The 20428-nt window shown below is 37.8% G+C and overlaps 1 protein-coding gene across 1 annotated transcript in view; it reads left to right on the forward strand.

Annotated features, from left to right (window-relative positions):
* Positions 1-20428, forward strand: part of LOC110286939 (dentin sialophosphoprotein-like) — a 33595-nt gene that overhangs the window by 4529 nt on the left and 8638 nt on the right. Inside the window, exon 2 of the mRNA XM_021153617.1 lies at positions 515-604. Coding sequence (XP_021009276.1) covers positions 515-604 — 90 coding nt within the window. The remainder of the gene's footprint in view (positions 1-514; positions 605-20428) is intronic.

A 20428-nucleotide genomic window follows, 5' to 3' on the forward strand; every position in this document is an offset into this window, starting at 1 on the left:
AAAAAAAAAAAAAAACACAGACAAAAAAACTATTCTTTGTGCTAAACATCTGTTCATTTCAGAATGAGCAATTATTCTTAAAGGACACCTTTACTACATGTAGCCATTCTCATTATAACAGCAATGAGTTCTAAGAAAAAGTTTGCTTATCTCCAGCAACTAAAACTAAAGTTACTTGACTTTTGGGATTGTGCACACTAGATTGTTATTATTATTATTTTTTAGCTAACTAGTCTATTATTATGAACTTCTGCAAAGTTTTTAGACATGACTATGTTTTAATTATTACTTAGAGTTATGCATGTCATAACAATTTAAACTTCATTTTAATATGGTTTTAGTACACTGTGAAATTTGGTAGTAGGAACACCATTATGGATAAGTATATCTTTAAAATGATGTTACAATATTAAAACAAGATTTTTATTGTGGAATTATATAATAAACATTCTTTTGAACAATATCATTTTAGTAGTAATTCAAAAATAACTGAGTCCATTTAATATGATTCTAGGGTTTTGGAGACCCATTATCCTGCCTCCTAAGCTTGCCCAGGATAAGAAAACTGAAGAACAAAAGTCTATACAGCAAAAGGATAACAGAGGTGAGTATATTCAGTAGAAATGTCTAAAAATTTAACCAGGTTATTTGTTAAAATTTGGGAAAATTAATTCAGAATCTGAAGTGTTAGAGTTATTGCAAGATAATATCCAAATACAGTGATACTATAAGAGGATTCACTTGATATAATACATAGTAATATTAAGTTTATAAACAAATTATATGCATGTATGAATATTAAATATAATACTCATTAACAAGAAGCATATATTTAACAAATATTACTTTGTAAAACTTTGGCACAATATGTTACTAATTCATTGTTGATTCTTGTAAGTCCTTTCCAAACTCAATCTAGATATCAGCCAAAGGCCAAAGAAACCTTATCGTCTGTTTGAGAAAAATTCATTTCCTTTTTATATTAGGAAAGTAAATTAATTTTGCATTTTTGAATAATTTTTTAAAGATTTATTTATTATTATAAGTACACTGTAGCTGTCTTCAGATGCACCAGAAGAGGGCGTCAGACCTCATTACAGGTGGTTGTGAGCCACCATGTGGTTGCTGGGATTTGAACTCAGGACCTTTGGAAGAGCAGTCAGTGCTCTTAACCAATGAGCAATCTCTCTAGCCCTAATTTTGCATTTTTATTACTATAAGTTTTCTTAGATATTTTGGTTATATTCAAATCATTTTCAATATGTGGAAATGAATGTGAGCTATGGTTTCAAACAGATTTTTCAGATCAATTCTTTGAACAAGGATGATTCATGGACACTCATAAAAGTTACCTTTTGCCTTCTGAAAAAAAAAAAGAAAAGGAATAGTTTTATTAAATCATTATGCAGCTTGTCTCATTAAACCTTCTCCAAGTTGGCTTTTCAGGAAAATTGTTATTAATAAAACTCCAATATTGAATGACATCAGCTGCATAAATGAACTCACTTTATGCTTTTTAATTTTCCCACATCTAGTAAGAATAAAAGTCCCTTACTAGAAAGTTGTATCTTAAAATTTGTTTCAGGCTCAGATCTTATCATAGTTATTAGAGTATGCAAACAAGAAATACAGTCTCAAAAACCACATTTGATGCTCTTGTAAACATATCAAATAAAACATTAATCAGACAATATGGATTAACAGGATTCCCACCATGAGATATACTTCCTTAGGGTTTTCAGTGTAACCCAGTTAAGTCAATTCTGTCTATTCAGAAAAACTGCATAAAGGCTGACAGTTCCATGTAGTTTTGCTTGCCCAGCATATGAGTCAACACATTGAAATGTTCTATTTTCCTTGTATGTGCATACAATGTGCTGGAATTAATCTGTATATCCCCTACCATCTCATGTTCAGTGCTGCCTGGTGTGATATTAGGGTCAGCAGCCAAGTAAATTCAAATAACTTATACTACCTCAAATAGTTAGCTAAGAAAGTTGTCCTTCGGATATGGGGAAAACTTACAAAAACACTTATTTTTTTTAATTAGATATTTTCTTTATATACATTTCAAATGCTATCCTGAAAGTTCCCTATACCCTCCCCCCACCCTGCTCCCCTACCTACCCACTCCTGCTTCTTGTCCCTGGCATTCCCCTGTACTGAGGCATATAAAGTTTGCAATACCAAGGGGCCTCTCTTCCCAGTGATGAATATCATCTTCTGCTACATATGCAGCTAGAGATATGAGCTCTGGGGGTACTGGTTAGTTCATATTGTTGTGCCATATGTAGGTTTGCAGACCCCTTCAGCTCCTTGGGTGCTTTCTCTAGCTTCTACATTGGGGGCCCTGTGTTCCATCTTATAGATGACTGTGAAACATAGAACACCCAAGATACAATTTGCAAAACACAAGAAAATCAAGAAGAGGGAAGATCAATGGGTGGATACTTCATTCCTCCTTAGAATAGGGCACAAAATACCCATGAAAGGAGTTACAGAGACAAAGTTTGGAGCTAAGACGAAAGGATGGACTATCCAGAGACTACCCTACCCGGGGATCCATCCCATAATCAACCACCAAACCCAGACACTATTGAATATGGCCGAAAGATTTTGCTGAAGGAACCCTGTTATAGCTGTCTCGTATGAGACTATGCCAGTGCCTGGCAAATACAGAAGTGGATGCTCACAAAAACACTTATAAAAGGCAAAGATTATTAAATTCTCTATTAGAAGTCCCTGCCCACATTTGTAAAGCTTATGATCTATTGATATAAAGTTAATGTGTGGTATCAGCAATATTCATTTTTCATTCTCTATTATCTCATACTTAACCAAGCTCTTTTGTCTTGATTGGGTTTTATGAAAATGTACCAAAAATATTTTTGTAGAAAAATTATATAAACTTAACCAGAAATACAAGTCATGAATCTTTTAAAACCTTTGAAAATGGCTTTACATGACATTTTATTATTCTAACTATGATGTGATGGCAAACTTATAAAAAAAGATTCATTTTTGGGGATAGCTGCATTTACCAGTCAAACTTCTACATTAAAATATGAAAACAGTAGATAAATAAAGGAAATCTGGCTCTTAGTGCATTGTTATAAACCATTCAAATTTTGAAATTGCATACAAGGCAACAGCAGTGAGACATGTCCCAGAGATGATACAAAGTCCAATATATTAGGAATGATTACATTCCTTGTGGTATTGTCTGCCTCAGTGTACAGTATAGACAAAAAATGCAACTTAAGAATGCAATCTGTCTCTGTGTTACAAAAATAAAGGTTATTAGACTCATGTTTTCATATTGATTAAAGGACAAATCCTTCCCGTAAGCATTTGTATATGACCCAGAAAGAGCACAGCCCTCATCATAATTTTTCTTTAGTTTGTGGGCACATATAGGAGTGTCCAAATCTATTACACATAGGATAGCCTAGTAGTTGACCATCAATGGGAGGAGAGGCCCTTGGTTCTGTGAAGGTTATATGCCCCAGTATAGGGGATTGCCAGGGCCAGGAGGCAGGAGTGGGCATATTGGTGAGCAGGAGGAGGGGGGAAGGGATAGGGGGTTTTCAGAGGGGAAACTAGGAATTGTAAATAAAGAAAATATCCAATAAAAATAGTTATGTATAGAAAAAAACTCAAAACAAAATAAACCATTCACTTTCTTTTAGAAAAACAAAGCAAAGGCAATTTTAAAACCAGGTAATTTCCAAATCTCAATTACAAATAAGAATTCTATAAATCCTTTTTTTAATTAGGTATTTTCCTCATTTACATTTCCAATGCTATCCCAAAAGTCCTCCATACCCTCCCCCCCACCCCCCTAACTACCCACTCCCACTTTTTGGCCCTAGTGTTCTCCTATACTGGGGCATATAAAGTTTGCAAGTCCAATGGGCCTCTCTTTCCAGTGATGGCCAACTAGGCCATCTTCTGATACATATGCAGCTAGAGACAAGAGCTCCAGGGTTCTGGTTAGTTCATATTGTTGTTCCACCTATAGGGTTGCAGATCCCTTTAGCTCCTTGAGAACTTTCTCTAGCTCCTCCATTGGGGGCTCTGTGATCCGTCCAATAGCTGACTGTGAGCATCCACTTATGTGTTTGCTAGGCCCCGGCGTAGTCTCACTAGAGATAAATCCTTTTTATCTTCTAATTTTTAGAGGTCAAATTGACCTTTTAACAAGGTGGTAAAATAATTGGAAATTATGTAGACATCTGATATACAACAAGTGCTTGATTGAAAAAAATAAAAAAATAAAGCACATTTACTGTATCTACATAAAGAAATTATCCATATTTTATGTTTTGATTTTGATATACTTTGATAGAAAAAATAATTGAAATAAAAACGACTGGTTCTAGTCACCAATTCCGTTTTCTTTTTTAAATTTTTAATATTTTTATTAGGTATTTTCCTCAATTACATTTCCAATGCTATCCCAAAAGTCCCCCATACCCTCCCCCCCACTTCCCTACCTACCCATTCCCATTCTTTTGGCCCTGGCGTTCCCCTGCACTGGGGCATATAAAGTTTGCAAGTCCAATGGGCCTCTCTTTCCAGTGATGGCCAACTAGGCCATCTTTCGATACATATGCAGCTAGAGACAAGAGCTCCGGGGTTCTGGTTAGTTCATATTGTTGTTCCACCTATAGGGTTGCAGATCCCTTTAGCTCCTTGAGTACTTTCTCTAGCTCCTCCATTGGGGGCCCTGTGATCCATCCAATAGCTGACTGTGAGCATCCACTTCTGTGTTTGCTAGGCCCCGGCATAGTCTCACAAGAGAGAGCTATATCTGGGTCCTTTCAGCAAAATCTTGCTANTGTATGCAATGGTNTCAGCGTTTGGAAGCTGATTATGGGATGGATCCCTGGATATGGCAGTCTCTAGATGGTCCATCCTTTCATCACAGCTCCAAACTTTGTCTCTATAACTCCTTCCATGGGTGTTTTGTTCCCAATTCTAAGAAGGGACCAATTCAGTTTTCTATATTCAAAGCTTTTAAATTTCAAATTAATCCTCAGTGACAGAGCCAAGGGAGTTATGTCCTATTAAATTTTTTACCCCTTTTCTAGTCTGGATGATTTTTCAGTACTTATGAAGCAATAATAGTTAAATGTATTCATATTATATTTTTAATATTTAATCATTCCTCAAAGTCTCTCACTAGCCCCCTCCAGTCTGCCCTCCAGCAGTTCCCCATCCCATTCTTCCTCCCCTGTCTCCAAGAGGATGTCTGAATACCCCCACACCTCCCCACACCCTGCCAGGCTTACCAACTCCCTGGGGCCTCAAGTCTCTCAAGGGCTTAGGTGCATTTTCTCTTACTGAGGCCAGACCAGGCAGTACTCTGCTGTATATTTATTAGGGGCCACTGACCAGCCACTGTATGCCCCCTGGTTGGTTAGTCAGTGTCTGAGAGATCTCAGGGGTCCAGGTTAGTTGAGACTGCTGATCTTCCTATGGGGGTCATTCTCCTCCTCAACTTCTTCCAGCTTTTCCCCAATTCAACTACAGGGGCTCCCAACTTCAGACCGTTGGTTGGGTGCAAGTATCTGCAGTCAGCTTCTTGTTGAGCCTCTCAGAGAGCAGTCATGCATGCTCTTCTCTTTAAGCACAACACACCAATAGTAATAGTGGCAGGCCCTGGATGGATCCCAATTTGGGCCTGTCACTGGACCTCTTTCCCTCAGTCTCCTCTACATTTTTGTCCCTGAAGTTCTTCCAGATAGGAACAACCCCAGGTCAGAGCTGATGTCCTGTCTTTCTATTGGAGGTAGATTCCACATGTTCTCTCTCCCCACTGTTGGGCGTTTAGTCCAAGGCCTTTGAGTCTTGAGATTCTCTCACCTCCCAGGTCTCTGGTACATACTAGAGGGTCCCTGCTCCCACCTCCTACCTCTCCAGGTTGTGTATTTCTATTTTGCTAGCCTTTGTGGCTTCAATCCTGCCTTCCAATACCTGATCATGTTCCTCTTTTACCCTGCCACTCCCCCTCCACTCTCCTACTCTGTTCCCTCCCTCCCTCTGCCATCTGCTTTTTCCCCCCTCCAACTGGGTTTGAAGCTTCCTCACTTGGACCTTTCAGCTAATTAACCTTCTTGAGTTCTGTGGATTGTATCCTGAGTATTCTGTACTTTTTTGGCTAATATCCAGTTATTAGTGAGTACATCATCATGCATGGACTTTTAGGTCTGAGTTATCTCACTCAGGATGATATTTTCTAGTCTATTCATTTGCCTGTAATATCTTTTTTTCAATTTAATTTTATTTTTAATTTATTTTTTACACTCCTATTCCATTCCCCATCCTCCCTTATCCACCCTCTGACTACTCCATGTCCCGAACCTCCTCCCCAACCCACCCTGTTATCACATGGATGCTCCCACCACCACCACACCTGACCTCTAAACTCCCTGGGGCCTCCAGTCTCTTGAGGGTTAGGTGCATCTCTTGCATCATCTCTGAATGAACACAGACCCGGAAGTCCTCTACTGTATGTGTGTTGGGAACCTCATATCAGCTGGTGTATGCTGTCTGGTTGGTGGTCCAGTGTTTGAGAAATCTTTGGGGTCTAGATTAATTGAGACTGCTGGTCCTCCTACAGAATCACCCTTCTCCTCAGCTTCTATCAGCCTTTCCCTAATTCAACAACAGGGGGCAGCTGCTTCTGTCCATTGGTTGGGTGCAAATATCTGCATCTGATTCTTTCAGCTGTGTGTTGGGTCTTCCAGAGAGTAGTCATGCTAGATCCCTTTTTGTGAGCACTCCACAAGCCTCAGTAATAGTCTCAGGCCTTGGGACCTCCCCTTGAGCTGGATCCCACTTTGGGCCTGTAGCTGGACCTTCATTTCCTCAGGCTCCTCTCCATTTCCAACCCTATAATTTTTTCAGACAGAAACAATTATGGGTCAGAGATGTGACTGTGGGGTGGCAACCCCATCCCTCACTTGAAGCCCTCTCTTCCTGCTGGAAATGGGCTCTATAAGTTCCCTCTCCCTACCATGGGGCATTTAATCTAAGGTCCCTCCCTTTGAGTTATCCTTGTTCTTAATAGCTAAATAATATTCCATTTCTTCAGTTTCTGTTGTTATATCTCCCTTTTCATTTCTGATTTTGTTAACTTGGATACTGTCTCTGTGCCCTTTAGTTAGTTTGGCTAAGGATTTATCTATCTCGTTGATTTTCTCAAAGAACCAGCTTTTCGGTTGGTTGATTCTTTGTTTCTATTTTGTTGATTTCAGCCCTGAGTTTGACTGTTTTCTGCCTTTTAATACTCTTGGGCGTGCTTGCTTCTTTTTCTTCTAGGGCTTTCAGATGTACTGTTGTTAGTGTAGGATCTCTCCAATTTCTTTAAGGGCACTTAGTGCTATGAATTTTCCTCTTAGCACTGCTTTCATTGTGTCACATAAATTTGGGTATGTTGTGCCTCATTTTCGTTGAATTCTAAAAAGCCTTTAATTTCTTTTTTAAAATTTCTTCCCTGATCAAGTTATTGAGTAGAGAGTTTTTCACTTTCCATGCATATGTGGATTTTGTGTTGTTTCTGTTGTTATTGAAGATCAGCCTTGGTCTGTGGTGATTTGATAGGATGCATGAGATTATTACAATCTTCTTGCATCTGTTGAGGATTGTTTTATGATTATATGGTCAATTTTGGTAAAGGTAACTTGCAGTGCCGAGAAGAATGTATATTCTTTTGTATTGGGGTGAAATTTCTGTATATATCTGTTAAATCCATTTGGTTCATAAATTCTGTTAGTTTCATTGTGTCTCTGTTTAGTTTCTGTTTCCATGATCTTCACATTGCTGAGAATGAGGTGTTGAAATTTCCCAATATCATTGTGTGAGGTTCAATGTGTGTTTTGAGCTTGAGTGAAGTTTCTATTATGAATGTGGTTACCCTTGCATTTGGGGTATAGATGTTCAGAATTGAGACTGTCTCTTGGTGGAATTTTCCTTTGATAACTATAAACTGTCTTTTCCCATCTCTCTTGAAAACTTTTGGTTGAAAGTCTATTTTATTGGGTATTAGGATGGCAACTCCCACTTGTTTCGTGGGACCATTTGCTTAAAAGAATTTTTTCCAGCTTTTAACACTGAGGTAATAACCGTCTTTGTCATTGAGGTGTGTTTCTTGTATGCAGCAAAATGCTGGATCCTGCTTCCTTATCTAATCTGTTAGTTTATGTATTTTTATTGGAGGAATTAAGCCCATTGATATTGATAGATACTGTTATGTTTGTTATAGTTGGCATTATGTGTGTGTGTGATATTCTCCTTTTGATTTTGTTGAGAGATGATTAATATTTTTTTTCTTCCATATGTTAGAGTTTTCCTTCTAGAATCCTCTATAGGGCTGGATTGGTAGATAGATATTATTTAAATTTGTTTTTTTCATGGAATATTTTGCTTTCTCCAACTATGGTGATTGAGAATTTTGCAGAGTACAGTAGCCTGGGTTGGCATATGTGTTCTCTTAGAGTCTGCATGACCTCTGTCCAGGCTCTTCTGGCTTTTATAGTCTCTGTTGAGAAGTCTGGCATAATTCATATAGGTCTGCCTTTATATGTTACTTGGCCTTTTTCCTGTTATATTTTTAAATATTCTTTCTTAGCTCTGTGCATTTATTGTTTTGATTACTATGTAACAAGAGGATTTTCTTTTCTGGTTCTTTGAAAAAGGAATCCTTGCTCTCTTCATCTATTCCTATTATTCTTAAGTTTGGTCTTTTCATTATGTCCTGGATTTCTTGAATGTTTTGTGTTAAGAGTTTTTTTCTGTTTCAAATTTTGTTTGACCATTGTGTCAAATATCTTCTAAGGTATCTTGTACACCCAAGAATCTCTCCTCTATCTCTTGTATTTTGTTGTTGATGCTTGCATCTTTATTTCCTGGCTTCTTTCCTAGGTTTTCCATTTCCAGGGTTGCCTTCATTTGTATTTTCTTTATTGTTTCTACTTTCATTTTCAGGTCTAGGACCACTTTGTTCAATTCCTTTATCTGTTTGATTCTGTTTTCCTGTATTTCTTTAAGGGGTTTATTTGTTTCCTCTTTAAGGGCTTCTATCTGTTAACCTGTGATTTCCTGTGTTTCTTTCAGTGAGTTATTTATATCCTCCTTAAAGGACTCAATATCTTCAGGAGATAAGGATTTTAGGTCTGCATCCTGGTTTTCAGGTGTGTTGGTGTATCCAGGGCTTGCTGTGGTGGGAGAACTGGGTTCTGATGGGGCCAGAGTATATTGGCTTTTGTTGTTTATGATCTTGTGCTTGCCTCTTGCCATCTGGTTATCTCTGGTGTTAACTGGCCTGGTTGTCTCTGTCTGGAGCCTGCCTCCTGTGTCCCTGAACTGCTGCAGGTCTCCTGGGAGGCCTGTGGCCCTGGCTGTAGCAGACCTCTGGGGAGGCCTTAGACTATAGGGTATTCAGAGGAGCACACAAGCTGATGGTTTACCCAAGCAGAAGGCACAGGAATGAATGTGGGTTGAATTTAAGTGGGGAGTCGGGGTGGGGTACAGATGGGTCCTGAGTCCACTTGGCTCTTCAGGGTTCTCAGCTGCTGCAGTTGTTTGGGAGCATCCCTGGCTGTAGCTGACCTCCTAGAAGGCGTTCAGACTATAGGATCTTCAGAGGGGCAGACACATTGATGGTCTACCCAGGTGGAAGATGCAGACCTGAAAGTCATATTATTTTTATCGCTATATTAGCTTCATCTTAATTGAAAATATTTTTCTCCCATTGCAGAAGCAGTAAATTTAGAATTTGCAGAATTAGCATTATAACCTCATAGAGATTCTGGAAATAAAGCAAATGTACAGGCAGCTGCTTTAATCATAACAGTGAAGACATAACTTAGTACATTAGTTCATTTTTTACCATAATGTAGTATATGAAGCAAGTTACAGTATAAAGAAAAGGTTTTTATAACATTACTCTGAAGGTACAAATTGAGGAGACTTGTCCAGTGATAGCATTTTGTTTAGCACAATCCTAAGGTCATACAGAGGAACAAATAATAAGGAACATGGAACACATAATTAGCTGTGTGTTTTCTGGTTTCTTTCTCTTATAAAGCAATCACGATTCAAACTAGCAGTATTCACTTGAATATGTTTATTTAATATTATTACCTCCCAAAGATTCCATCTTCTTAATAATGCTTCCTTAGATTAAACGAGAACCTGTGCCCCTCATTGTTTTACTTTTATTTACATCTGAATAATATTTCATTGTGTATATATACCAAAATTTCATTCCACTCAACAGTTGATGGACATCAATGTTTATTCAACTTCCTAGCAATTGTGAATAGAGAAGAAAAGTGAATGTGGATTTCAAGTATCTCTGTATAAGTTATAAAGTCCTTTAAATATATGTTCAGAATGGTATAGTAAATATATCTACTTCTTGTTTACTAAGAAAACTCCAGACTGAATTTCAAAGGGGATGCACTACTTTAAACTCCTATCAACAACATATAAGGATTCCCCTTCCCCACATCCATACCAGCAGTTCTTACCATTTGTACAATTCTTATGATGACCATTTTCTCTTGGGTGAAATGGAATCTTAGAGTAATTTTAATCCTGCATTTCCCATAGCTCAGGGTACATAGCATACTTTTTCCATAATCAACTAGAAATTTGTATTTCTTGTTTTGAGAAATTTCATCTCAATTCCCTAGTCCTTTAGAAACAAAGTTGCTATTCTCAATCTCATGTGGCTCTTTACTTCAGTCCACCACCTCTTTTTGCAGTTTCCGTGAGCCTCGAAGGGAGGGACTTGATGCAGATATCTTATTTAGGGCTGAGTGTTCCAGCATCTCTCTTTTTCTGCATATTTTCAGGCTGTTGGTCTCTGTACTTAACTCTCATGTGCTGCAGGAGGAAGCTTCCCTGATGATGGCTGAGGAAGACACTTGTCTGTGATTATAGCAGAAAGTTGTCAGGAGTTATGTTATTGCTATATTCTTTAGCAGAACACTAGTATTTGTTTTTTACCTAAATCACTGGTCTTAGGTTTTTAGCCACTCTAACAGCATTGGGTATGGATTGAATCTCATGGAATGGGCTTAAATCAAAGCAGGTATTAGTTGGTAGTTCCCACAAGCTTTATGAAATTATTATACACAGTGTGTCTTGCAAGAAGGTCACTATTATAGATTGAATGGTTTGTAGCTGGGTTGGTGTTTAACTTTCTCCTGTGATAGCAAGCAGAGTACCTTCCAGTACCATGACATTAGTCCATAGGGGTGAAGGCTCTAGTTAGGTACCAGATCAACTTCTCCATACTCAATTGAGTCACTTATGTGTTGTCTTTAGCAATAGGGCTTTACCATCAGTTTGTGGAAAACAATCAGAAATCCTTGGCAATAATCTGGGTTATTTGAGGTTTCCAAAGGGACTTCTTTGGTTAGCTCTATTAGATGTAACCAATTCATGGTACTGGAAGCTTAATGTGATGATGAGGTGTCCAATCAGGGCACTGTCTCTCTCATTATTTGGCAATTTCTTGTAGATTGCCTTCATTTATGTATATATTTTAGGAAGCTTTTACTGTATTAAGTATCCATATGACCCCTCAAATGGCCCACAGTTTTAACAGTTTCCCCCTGTATTCTCTTCTTTTTCCCTCTCCCCCCCCCCCACATTCTTGTTTGATACTCCTGTACCAGCCACACTCTCACCTTGACAGTTCATAACTATGTATTCTATTTCTCCTTCCTAGGTAAATGTATCCCTACACCCGGGCCTTTGTTTTGTACTAAACATCTGTAGTAATATAGATTATCTCTTGCTTGTCAATGACTTTAACAGCTAACATCCATTATAAGTGAATACATAATATATTTGTCTTTCTGGGTCTGGGTTACCTCACTCAGGGTAATATGTTTTCTGGTTGCATCCATTGACCTGCATATTTATAGATAGATGTTTTTTCCATTATAATTTATTAATTCATTTTACATCATGATCATTGTATTCCCTCCAGTTCTCTCCTCATAGAATTTCTCCCCCAAGCCATTCACTTCTCTCATGAGAGGGTGGAGGCCACCCAGGTATCCCCCTACCCTGGCATATCAAGTCCCTGTAGGGCTAGGAGCATTCTCTCCCACTGAGGCCAGACAAGGCAGCCCAGTTGGGAGAACATATTCCACAAACAGGCAACAGCTTTAGGGAGATCCCCAGCCCAGTTGTTGAGGACCCATCTGAGCTGCACATCAGCTATATATGCAGAGGGCCTATGTTCAGCCCTTGTATCCTCTCTGATTGGTAGTTCAGTCTCTGAGAACTACCAAGGGTCCAGATTTGTTGACCTTTTTGGTCTTCTTGTAGAGTTCCTATCCCCTTCAGGGCCTTCAATTCTTCTCCCAACTCTACCATAATATTCTCCAAACTCTGTCCAATGTTTGGCTATGGGTCTCTACATCTGTTTCATTCAGCTGCAGAGTAGAGCCTCTCAGAGGACAGTTATGCTAGGCTCCTGTATGCAAGCACAATAGAGATATCTTCATTTTCACTGAATTCTAGAAAGTCTTTCCTTTCCTTTTTTATGTCTTCCCTGACCCAGAGATCATTGAGTAGAGAGTTGTTCAGTTTCCATGAGTCTTTAGCTTTTCTTGTGTTTCTGTTATGGTTGAAGTCCAGCTTTTAATCCATGGTGTCTGAGGGGATATAAGCCTGTATTTCAGTTTTCTTCTATTTGTTGAGGCTTGCTTTGTGGCATTGTATTTGGCCAGTTTTGGAGGAGGTTCCATAAGGTGCTGAGACGAAGGCTATTCTTTCATTTTAGGGGGAAATGTTCTGTAGATATCTGTTAAATCCATTTAGATTATAACTTCTGTCGGTTTCACTGTGTCTCTGTTTGGTTTCTGTTTCAATGATCTGTCCATTGGTAAGAGTGGGGTACTGAAGTTTCCAACTATTATTGTGTGAGGTTCAATGTGTGTTTTGAGCTTTAGTAAAGTTTCTTTTTTGAATGTGGGTGCCCTTGCATTCAGGGTATAGATGTTCAGAATTGAGACTTCATCTTGGTTAATTTTTCCTTTGATGAGTATGAAGTGTCCTTCACCTTCTCTTTTGATTAATTTTGGTTGAAAGTCTATTTTATTAGATAATAACTTGTTTTTATTTTGTCCTTTTTTTTCCTTAAAATTTTTTTCTGGCCCTTTATTCTGAGGTAATGTCTATCTTATTGCTTAGGTGTGTTTCTTGTATGCAGCAATTCTGTTATCCTGTCTTTTTATTGGGGAATTGAGTCCATCAATTGTTGAAAGATATTAATACCCAGTGATTGTTAACTCCTGTTATTTTGATGTTGATGGTGGTTGTGTGTGTGTGTGTGTGTGCTATGTGTGTGTATGTGCATGCATGTGTGCACAGACATGCATGTGTGTTTTCCTTGGTTTTGCTCATAGGTATTACTTATTTCCAGTTATTTCTTGGGGGTAGTTATCCCCCTTGGGTTGGAGTTTCCTTATAGTATTTTATCTAGGGCTTGATTTGTGTATAGAAATTGTTAGAATTTGGATTTATCTTGAAATATCTTATTTTCTCCATCGATGGTGATTCAGAGTTTTGCTGAGTATAATAGCCTAGGATGGCATCTGTGGTTTTTTAGAGGTTGCAATATATGTCCAGGCCTTTCTAGCTTTTAGAGTCTCTATTGAGAAGTCCAGTATTTCTGATAGGTCTCCCTTTTTATGTATCCTGGCCTTTTCCCCCTGCTGCTTTTAATATTCTTTCTCTGTTCTGTAGATTTTGTGTTTTGATCATTATGTGCCAGAAGTATTTTCATTTCTGGTACAGTTTAGTTAGTAATCTATAAGTTTCTTGTATGTTTATAAGCATCTTTTTCTTTAGATTGGAAAAGTTTTCTTCTTTGATTTTGCTGAGATTTTCTGATCCTTGGAGCTAAGATTTTTCACCTTCTTCTATTCCCATTATTTTTAGATTAGGTCTTTTCATGATATCCCAAATTTCCTGGCTGTTTTGTATTAGGAAATTTTTAGATTTAACATTATCTTTCACTGTTGTATCCATTTCTTTTATTTTATACTCTTTGCCTAGGATTCTGTCTTCCTTCTATTGTATTCTCTCGATGATGCTTGTGTGTGTTGTTCCTGTTCTCTTTTCCAGGTTTTCCATCTCCAAGATTCCCTCTGTTTGTGTTTTCTTTATTGATTATATTGCCATTTTCAGGTATTGAACAGTTTTATTCCTTCGCCTGTTTAATTGAATTTTCTTAATTTTTTAGAGTTTTTTTTTCTCTTTAAAGGCTTCTACCTATTTGATTTTATTTCCTATATATCTTGGTTTTTTTTTTTAATTATCTTTAAGCTTTTTTACTTTCCAGTCTTTATCCCCCTCCTGGTCTACCTTCTGATAGTTCCTCATCTCATTCCTCCTCCCCTAACCCCAACCCACCCCCTACCCTACCAGCCCCTCTCCCCTGGGTCCTCTCTCTAGGATTAAGTGCATCTTCCCTCCCTCACTGAGGCCAGACCAGGAAGTCCTCTGATCTATATGTGTTGGGGACCTCCTATCAGCTAGTGTATGATGCCAGGTTCGTGGCTCAGTGTCAGAGATCTCAGGGGTCCAGGTTAGTTGAGATCTTCCTATGGGGTTGCCCTTCTCCACAACTTCTTCCTGCCGTTTCCTAGTTCAGCCACAGGAGTCCCTGGCTTCAGTCCATTGCTTGGGTATAAGTATCTGCATCTGTCTCAGTCAGCTTCTTGTTGGATCACTCAGAAGGCAGTCATGCTAGGCTCTTGTCTGCAAGGACATCATAGCATCAGTAATAGTGTCAATCCTTGGAGTCTCCCCTTGAGATGGATCCCAATTTGGGCCTGTCACTGGAGCTCCTTTCCCTTAGTCTCTTCCCCAATTTTGTCCTTGCAGTTTATTTAGACAGGAACACTTCTGGGTCAGGGTTTTTGACTGTGGAATGGCAACACTATTATCCCTCCACTTGATGCCCTTCCTTTCTTTCTAGTGGAAGTGTGGATTCCACAAAATTACTCCTGCCACTTTTGGTCTTTTGATCTAAGGTTCTTCCCTTTGAGAGTCTCTTGTCTTCCAGGCCTCTGGTAAATTCTAGACCCCCCAGGCTACCCCTTACCTCCTGAGGTTGCCTGTTTCCATTCATTCTGCTGGACCTCTAGGCTTTACTCCAGTCTCCCTGCCCCCCATACCTGATCATATTTCCCTTTTCCCCTCCCCCTCCTCTCTCCCATCCATGACCCTCCCTCCCTCTGCCCTCTGTGATTTCTTTTTTCTCCCTCCCCAGTGTTATTGAAGCATCCTCAGTTGGGCCCTTCAACTGGTTAACATTGAGTTCTGTGGATTGTATCTTGGGTATTCAGTAAATTTTTTAGCTAATATCCACTTATTAGTGAGTACTATTAATGACCTTTTGGGTCTGAGATACCTCACTCAGGATGGTATTTTCTAGTTCCACACATTTTCCTGCAAAACTCAGGATGTCCTCATTCACAATAGCTGAATAGTATTTCATTGTGTAAATAAACCACATTTTCTGTATCCATTCTTCTGCATTGGGACATGCAGAAGGTTGTTTCCAGATCACAAATAAGGCCTCTATGAACATATTGGAACACGTACCCCTGTGGCATGATGGGGCATCTTTTGAGTATATGCCCAGGAGTGGTATAGCTGGGTCTTCAGGTAGATCTATTTCCAGTTTTCTGAGGAACCTCCAGATTGATTTCCAGAGTGGTTGTACCAGTTTGCAATCCCACCAGCAAAGAAGGAGTGTTCCTCTTTCTCCACATCCTCACCAGCATCTGCTATCCCTGAGGTTTTGATCTTAGCCATTCTGATTGTTGGTTAGAAAAGAAAAATGCAATTTTAAAAAGTTATTTTTTTATTTTGGAGAATTATAATTATATAGTTTCCCCTTCACTTACTTTCCCCAAACCCTCTCATATACCCCATTTTTTCTCTTTTATATTCAAGGCCTTTTTTTTGTTGTTGTTAACTGGAATTACACACATGTGTGTGTGTCTGTGTAAATAATATATTGTGTATTATATATGTATGTATCCTAAACACATAATTATTAACTCCCTAACTATAGATTTTTATAAATATGTGTTCCATAGCAGTCTTCTCAACCAAGGTCTCCATCTATGGTAAAGACAGACCAAATTTGCAAATAAGTACAGAAATATTTAAAAGGGTTGATTAAATGTTAAATTTAAATTACAAACATGTTAAATGACAAATATTTATGGGCTCAGAACGTTTTGGACTCTTCCTAGATCTTTAACATATAAATATATACAAAGCACTCAAACTATTCTCTAAACAGTCATCTATATTCATCTAGCATACATACATACATTTATTTATTTATTTGTTTGTTTTTAATTGTCTTTAATCTTTTCTTACAGTCCAGTCATTATCCCCCTCCTGGTTTGCCATCCTCGTTTCTTCCTCATCCCATTCCTCCTTACCAATCTCCAAGAGAGATGACCCCTCACACATACACACTCCACCAGGCTTCCCCACAGTTTCTGGGGCTTCATGTCTCTCCAGGGTTAAATGCATTTTCTCTCACTGAGGCCAGACCAGGCAGTCCTCTGCTGTGTATGTGCTGGAGGCCTTGGACCATCTAGAATATGCTGCCTAGTTGGTGGCTCAGTGTCTGAGAGATCTCAGGGGTCCAGGTTAGTTGAGACTGCTGGTATTCCTATGGATTCTCCCTCCCAGGTCCCTTCCTCCCTCTGCCCTCTGTAATTGCTTCCTCTTAAGTGGGATTGAGGCATCCTCACTTGGGCCCTTCGGTTGGTTAGCCTTCTTGAGTTCTGTGGATTGTACCCTGTATAGTGTTTGTGGACCTATATTATATGGAACTTGTTGTGTTCAAGTTCACTCTTTCATACTGATTCTCTGTCTTGTTCCATTCAGTACACAAAATGCCCTATTAAATATTATTATTATATTTCCTTTTCCTGTAAATTCTGTCTATGATTTCAAATGTTGTTTTATATATAATGTATATGTGTATATAAACATGAACATATGCATAGCTGTATCTCTTGGTGAGTTGATACTTTTATGATTCTATGACCTTTATCTTTTAACAGTTTTTCTCTTAAAAATATTCATTTTTGCTTTTGAGTATTTCTTATTTATTTTGATTAGTATTTGAACGCATTTTCATTTTTCATGTCTTCAACTCTGTGCATGAAAACTAAAATAGGATCTTAAAAATGTTTGTAAGATGCTACTCAACATCATTTGTTGAGTGTTTTAAAATTTAAACCAGTATATAAGAAGGAGTCAGGATTGCCATTTTCTTTTGTGGTGATAGTGTTATGGTTAATTCCTTTGTTCTTTTCCTATGATACTGTCTTCCTTTGTGTTTCATTTCTTCCCTATCCCTCCCCAATCTCTTTCTTTCTCTCTCTCTCCCCCCCTCGCTCTCTCTGTATGTATCTGTGTGTCTCTCTGTGTGTGTGAATGTGCTGTAAAATCTTTATTCATATATGATATACTTTATGTGAGGTTACCTTTAGGCTTAAGTTCTTACTTATAACAGCCATCTTAAGGTGAATAAAAATTTAACTTCCATTAAATAGGAGTCACATTTCCTCTTACTTATACACTTCTATATTGAGGTTAGTTTACATATTTAATATTATAATTTAGGATTTTATAATAATTATTTTAATATACTGAAAGGTTTGAATTTTTTATACTGGGATTAAAATTCATTTACTCAATGCAAATATACTATTACAATAGGCTGTATTAGTTCATAGATTTATACTTGCTAGTATGTTTATAATTTTGTTTTCATAATTAACATGTTTATTTCAATATGAAATTTTTTTATTATTTCCTATAGGGCAATTCAGAATTGGACTTTGTAAGTTTTTGTTTGCCAAAGAGTTTCTCTTTATTTACTTTTTAAAACAGTTTTACATGGCATAGTACCCTTTGTTGGCAGTTTTTATTACTTCCAATATTTTGAATATATCAGTTGATTCTTTTTTTTTTTTTTTTTTGGATTGAATCTTCTATTGAGAATTCTGCTAACAGTGATTACCCTATGCATCATAAATTATTTCCTTACTATTTTAAAATTTCTTTCATTTGCTATTTTAATTAAATGTCTTTGTATGGATTTCAGTGGACATATATATTGTTGATATAACTTTATTTCATTTTATTTTAGAGTTTATATTAGGTTTGTATGACTTCACAGAACACTTTCTTCCTTAGATTTGGGGACTTTTTTTAATCCATATTTGTTCAAATATTAATTTTTCCTTGATCTCTCTTTATTCTTCTTGAGTTTCCTAAAATGTGTATTCTTTTTTTTTTATAGATACGTACTAACATTTTCAGTTTTATTTCAAAAGTATTCTGAAAACATTGAACCAGCATATAAGGGATCTATGTGCCTAGTAGAAATACGGTTCAGTAAGCCATTGATTACAGACTGGTTAGCTGATGAAACATAAACGTGCTTATTATGCATTTGCAGGTATCAATTTAAAAAATTCATATCTAATTAGCAATTCATTTCAAAGTCTATGAGTGATTTAAAGCCAGATGCATCCGAAACTAATTGCATTATATATAGACTTGCTTGCCAACATTTTTACAATGCACATCACTTTTTCAGTTTTAAAAATAAGCTCTTCCAAATGAATCTTCTATAAAATAACACATATTTTGAACATGCCTCTGTAGCTGCCTGGTCTGCACAACCTAACAACCTCATGATTTTAATATTTTTCTTTTTAAAAAATTAATTTATTTTTTACACTCCATATTCCATTCCCCGCCCCCCCTCCACCCTCTGACTGCTCCACATCCCACACTTCCTCCCCATCCTACCCTGTCTCCATGTGGATGTCCCCACCCCCACCCCACCTGACCTCTAAACTCCCTGGGGCCTCCAGCCTCTTGAGGGTTAGATGCATCTTCTCTGAATGAACATAGACACGGAAGTCCTCTATTGTATCTGTGCTGGGGGCCTCATATCAGCTGCTGTATGCTGTCCAGGTGGTGGTTCAGTGTTTGAGAGATCTCAGGGGTCCCGATTAATTGAGACTGCTGGTCCACCTACAGGATCGCCCTTCTCCTCAGCTTCTTTCAGCCTTTCCTAATTCAACAACAGGGATCAGCTGCTTCTGTCCATTGGTTGGGTGTAAATATCTGCATCTGACTCTTTCAGCTGCTTGTTGAGTCTTTTGGAGGGCAATCATGCTAGGTCCCTTTTTGTGAGCGCTCCATAGCCTCAGTAAGAGTGTCAGGCCTTATAATTTCATCACACCTTTTTTTCTTTTTTTGCCCCTAAGTAGATAATTTCCAATTAACTGTCTTCAAATTATTTGATTTTTCTTCTTCATGATTTGTTTGCTACTGATCTACTTTAGTGAAGTTTTTCATTTAATTTTTGTATTATTTAGCTCTTTGTTTTCTACTTGAAACATTTTAACATGTTATCTTTGAAACTCACTTTGTTGATTTTTTTTCTCATACTGCTGATCATACTTGCAACTATTATTTTGATTTATGTTTTAAGTAAATCATGTATCTCAATTTCACTAGAATTACTTTCTGGATATGTATATAGTTCTTTTATTTATTATGAACACATTTCCCTATTTCAGTGTTCTCTTTAACTTTGACTTTTTTCTTTTATTGGATATTTTCTTTGACTTTTCATACTATCACCAGCACATTAAAAAATAGTCACTTTTCCAAAACTTCATACAAATGACAATATTCAAGAGAGTATCCACACCAAGTAACCTGTTTTAACTCTCATTAACCCACAGACACCTATAATATATTTGTTCTCACTAAGAGATTAACTTCTCATACATTAAGATTCATTTCCTGGGGTAAAATGAAATCATTTGCCATAAAAGCCTAACAAACATAAGTTTCTATCCTGAGAGCCCAGTAAAAGCCACAGATGGGAATACTTATTTCTAATCCAACTACCCTCAAAAGAAGGCAGGCAGAAAGAGTAAAGTCACCAGAGACTGGAAGGCAAGTTTGGCTGGCATATCCAGTAGTGAATAGAGAGAAACACTGTTTCAGACAAGATGTAACATGTGCCCTCACTCATACAAATAAATAAATGCATGGATGTGGGTACACATGTATGCTTCATTTACATACAAAATAAGATTATTTTTTATTAATTACTGTATTTGTTTCCATTTCAAATGTCCCCCTGCCAGGTCTCCCCTTCACAAATCCCCATGCCATCCCCTTCCCCTTTGCCTCTAAGAGGGTGCTCCCCTACCCACCTACCCACTTCTACCCTACCCCCATAGAATTCCCTTTCTCTGGGGCAACAAGCATCCACAGAATCAAGTGTCTCCCCTCCCATTGATGCCAGATAAGAGAGTCCTCTGCT

This window comes from Mus caroli, chromosome X, assembly GCF_900094665.2.
Source record: "Mus caroli chromosome X, CAROLI_EIJ_v1.1, whole genome shotgun sequence".
Taxonomy (NCBI): domain Eukaryota; kingdom Metazoa; phylum Chordata; class Mammalia; order Rodentia; family Muridae; genus Mus; species Mus caroli.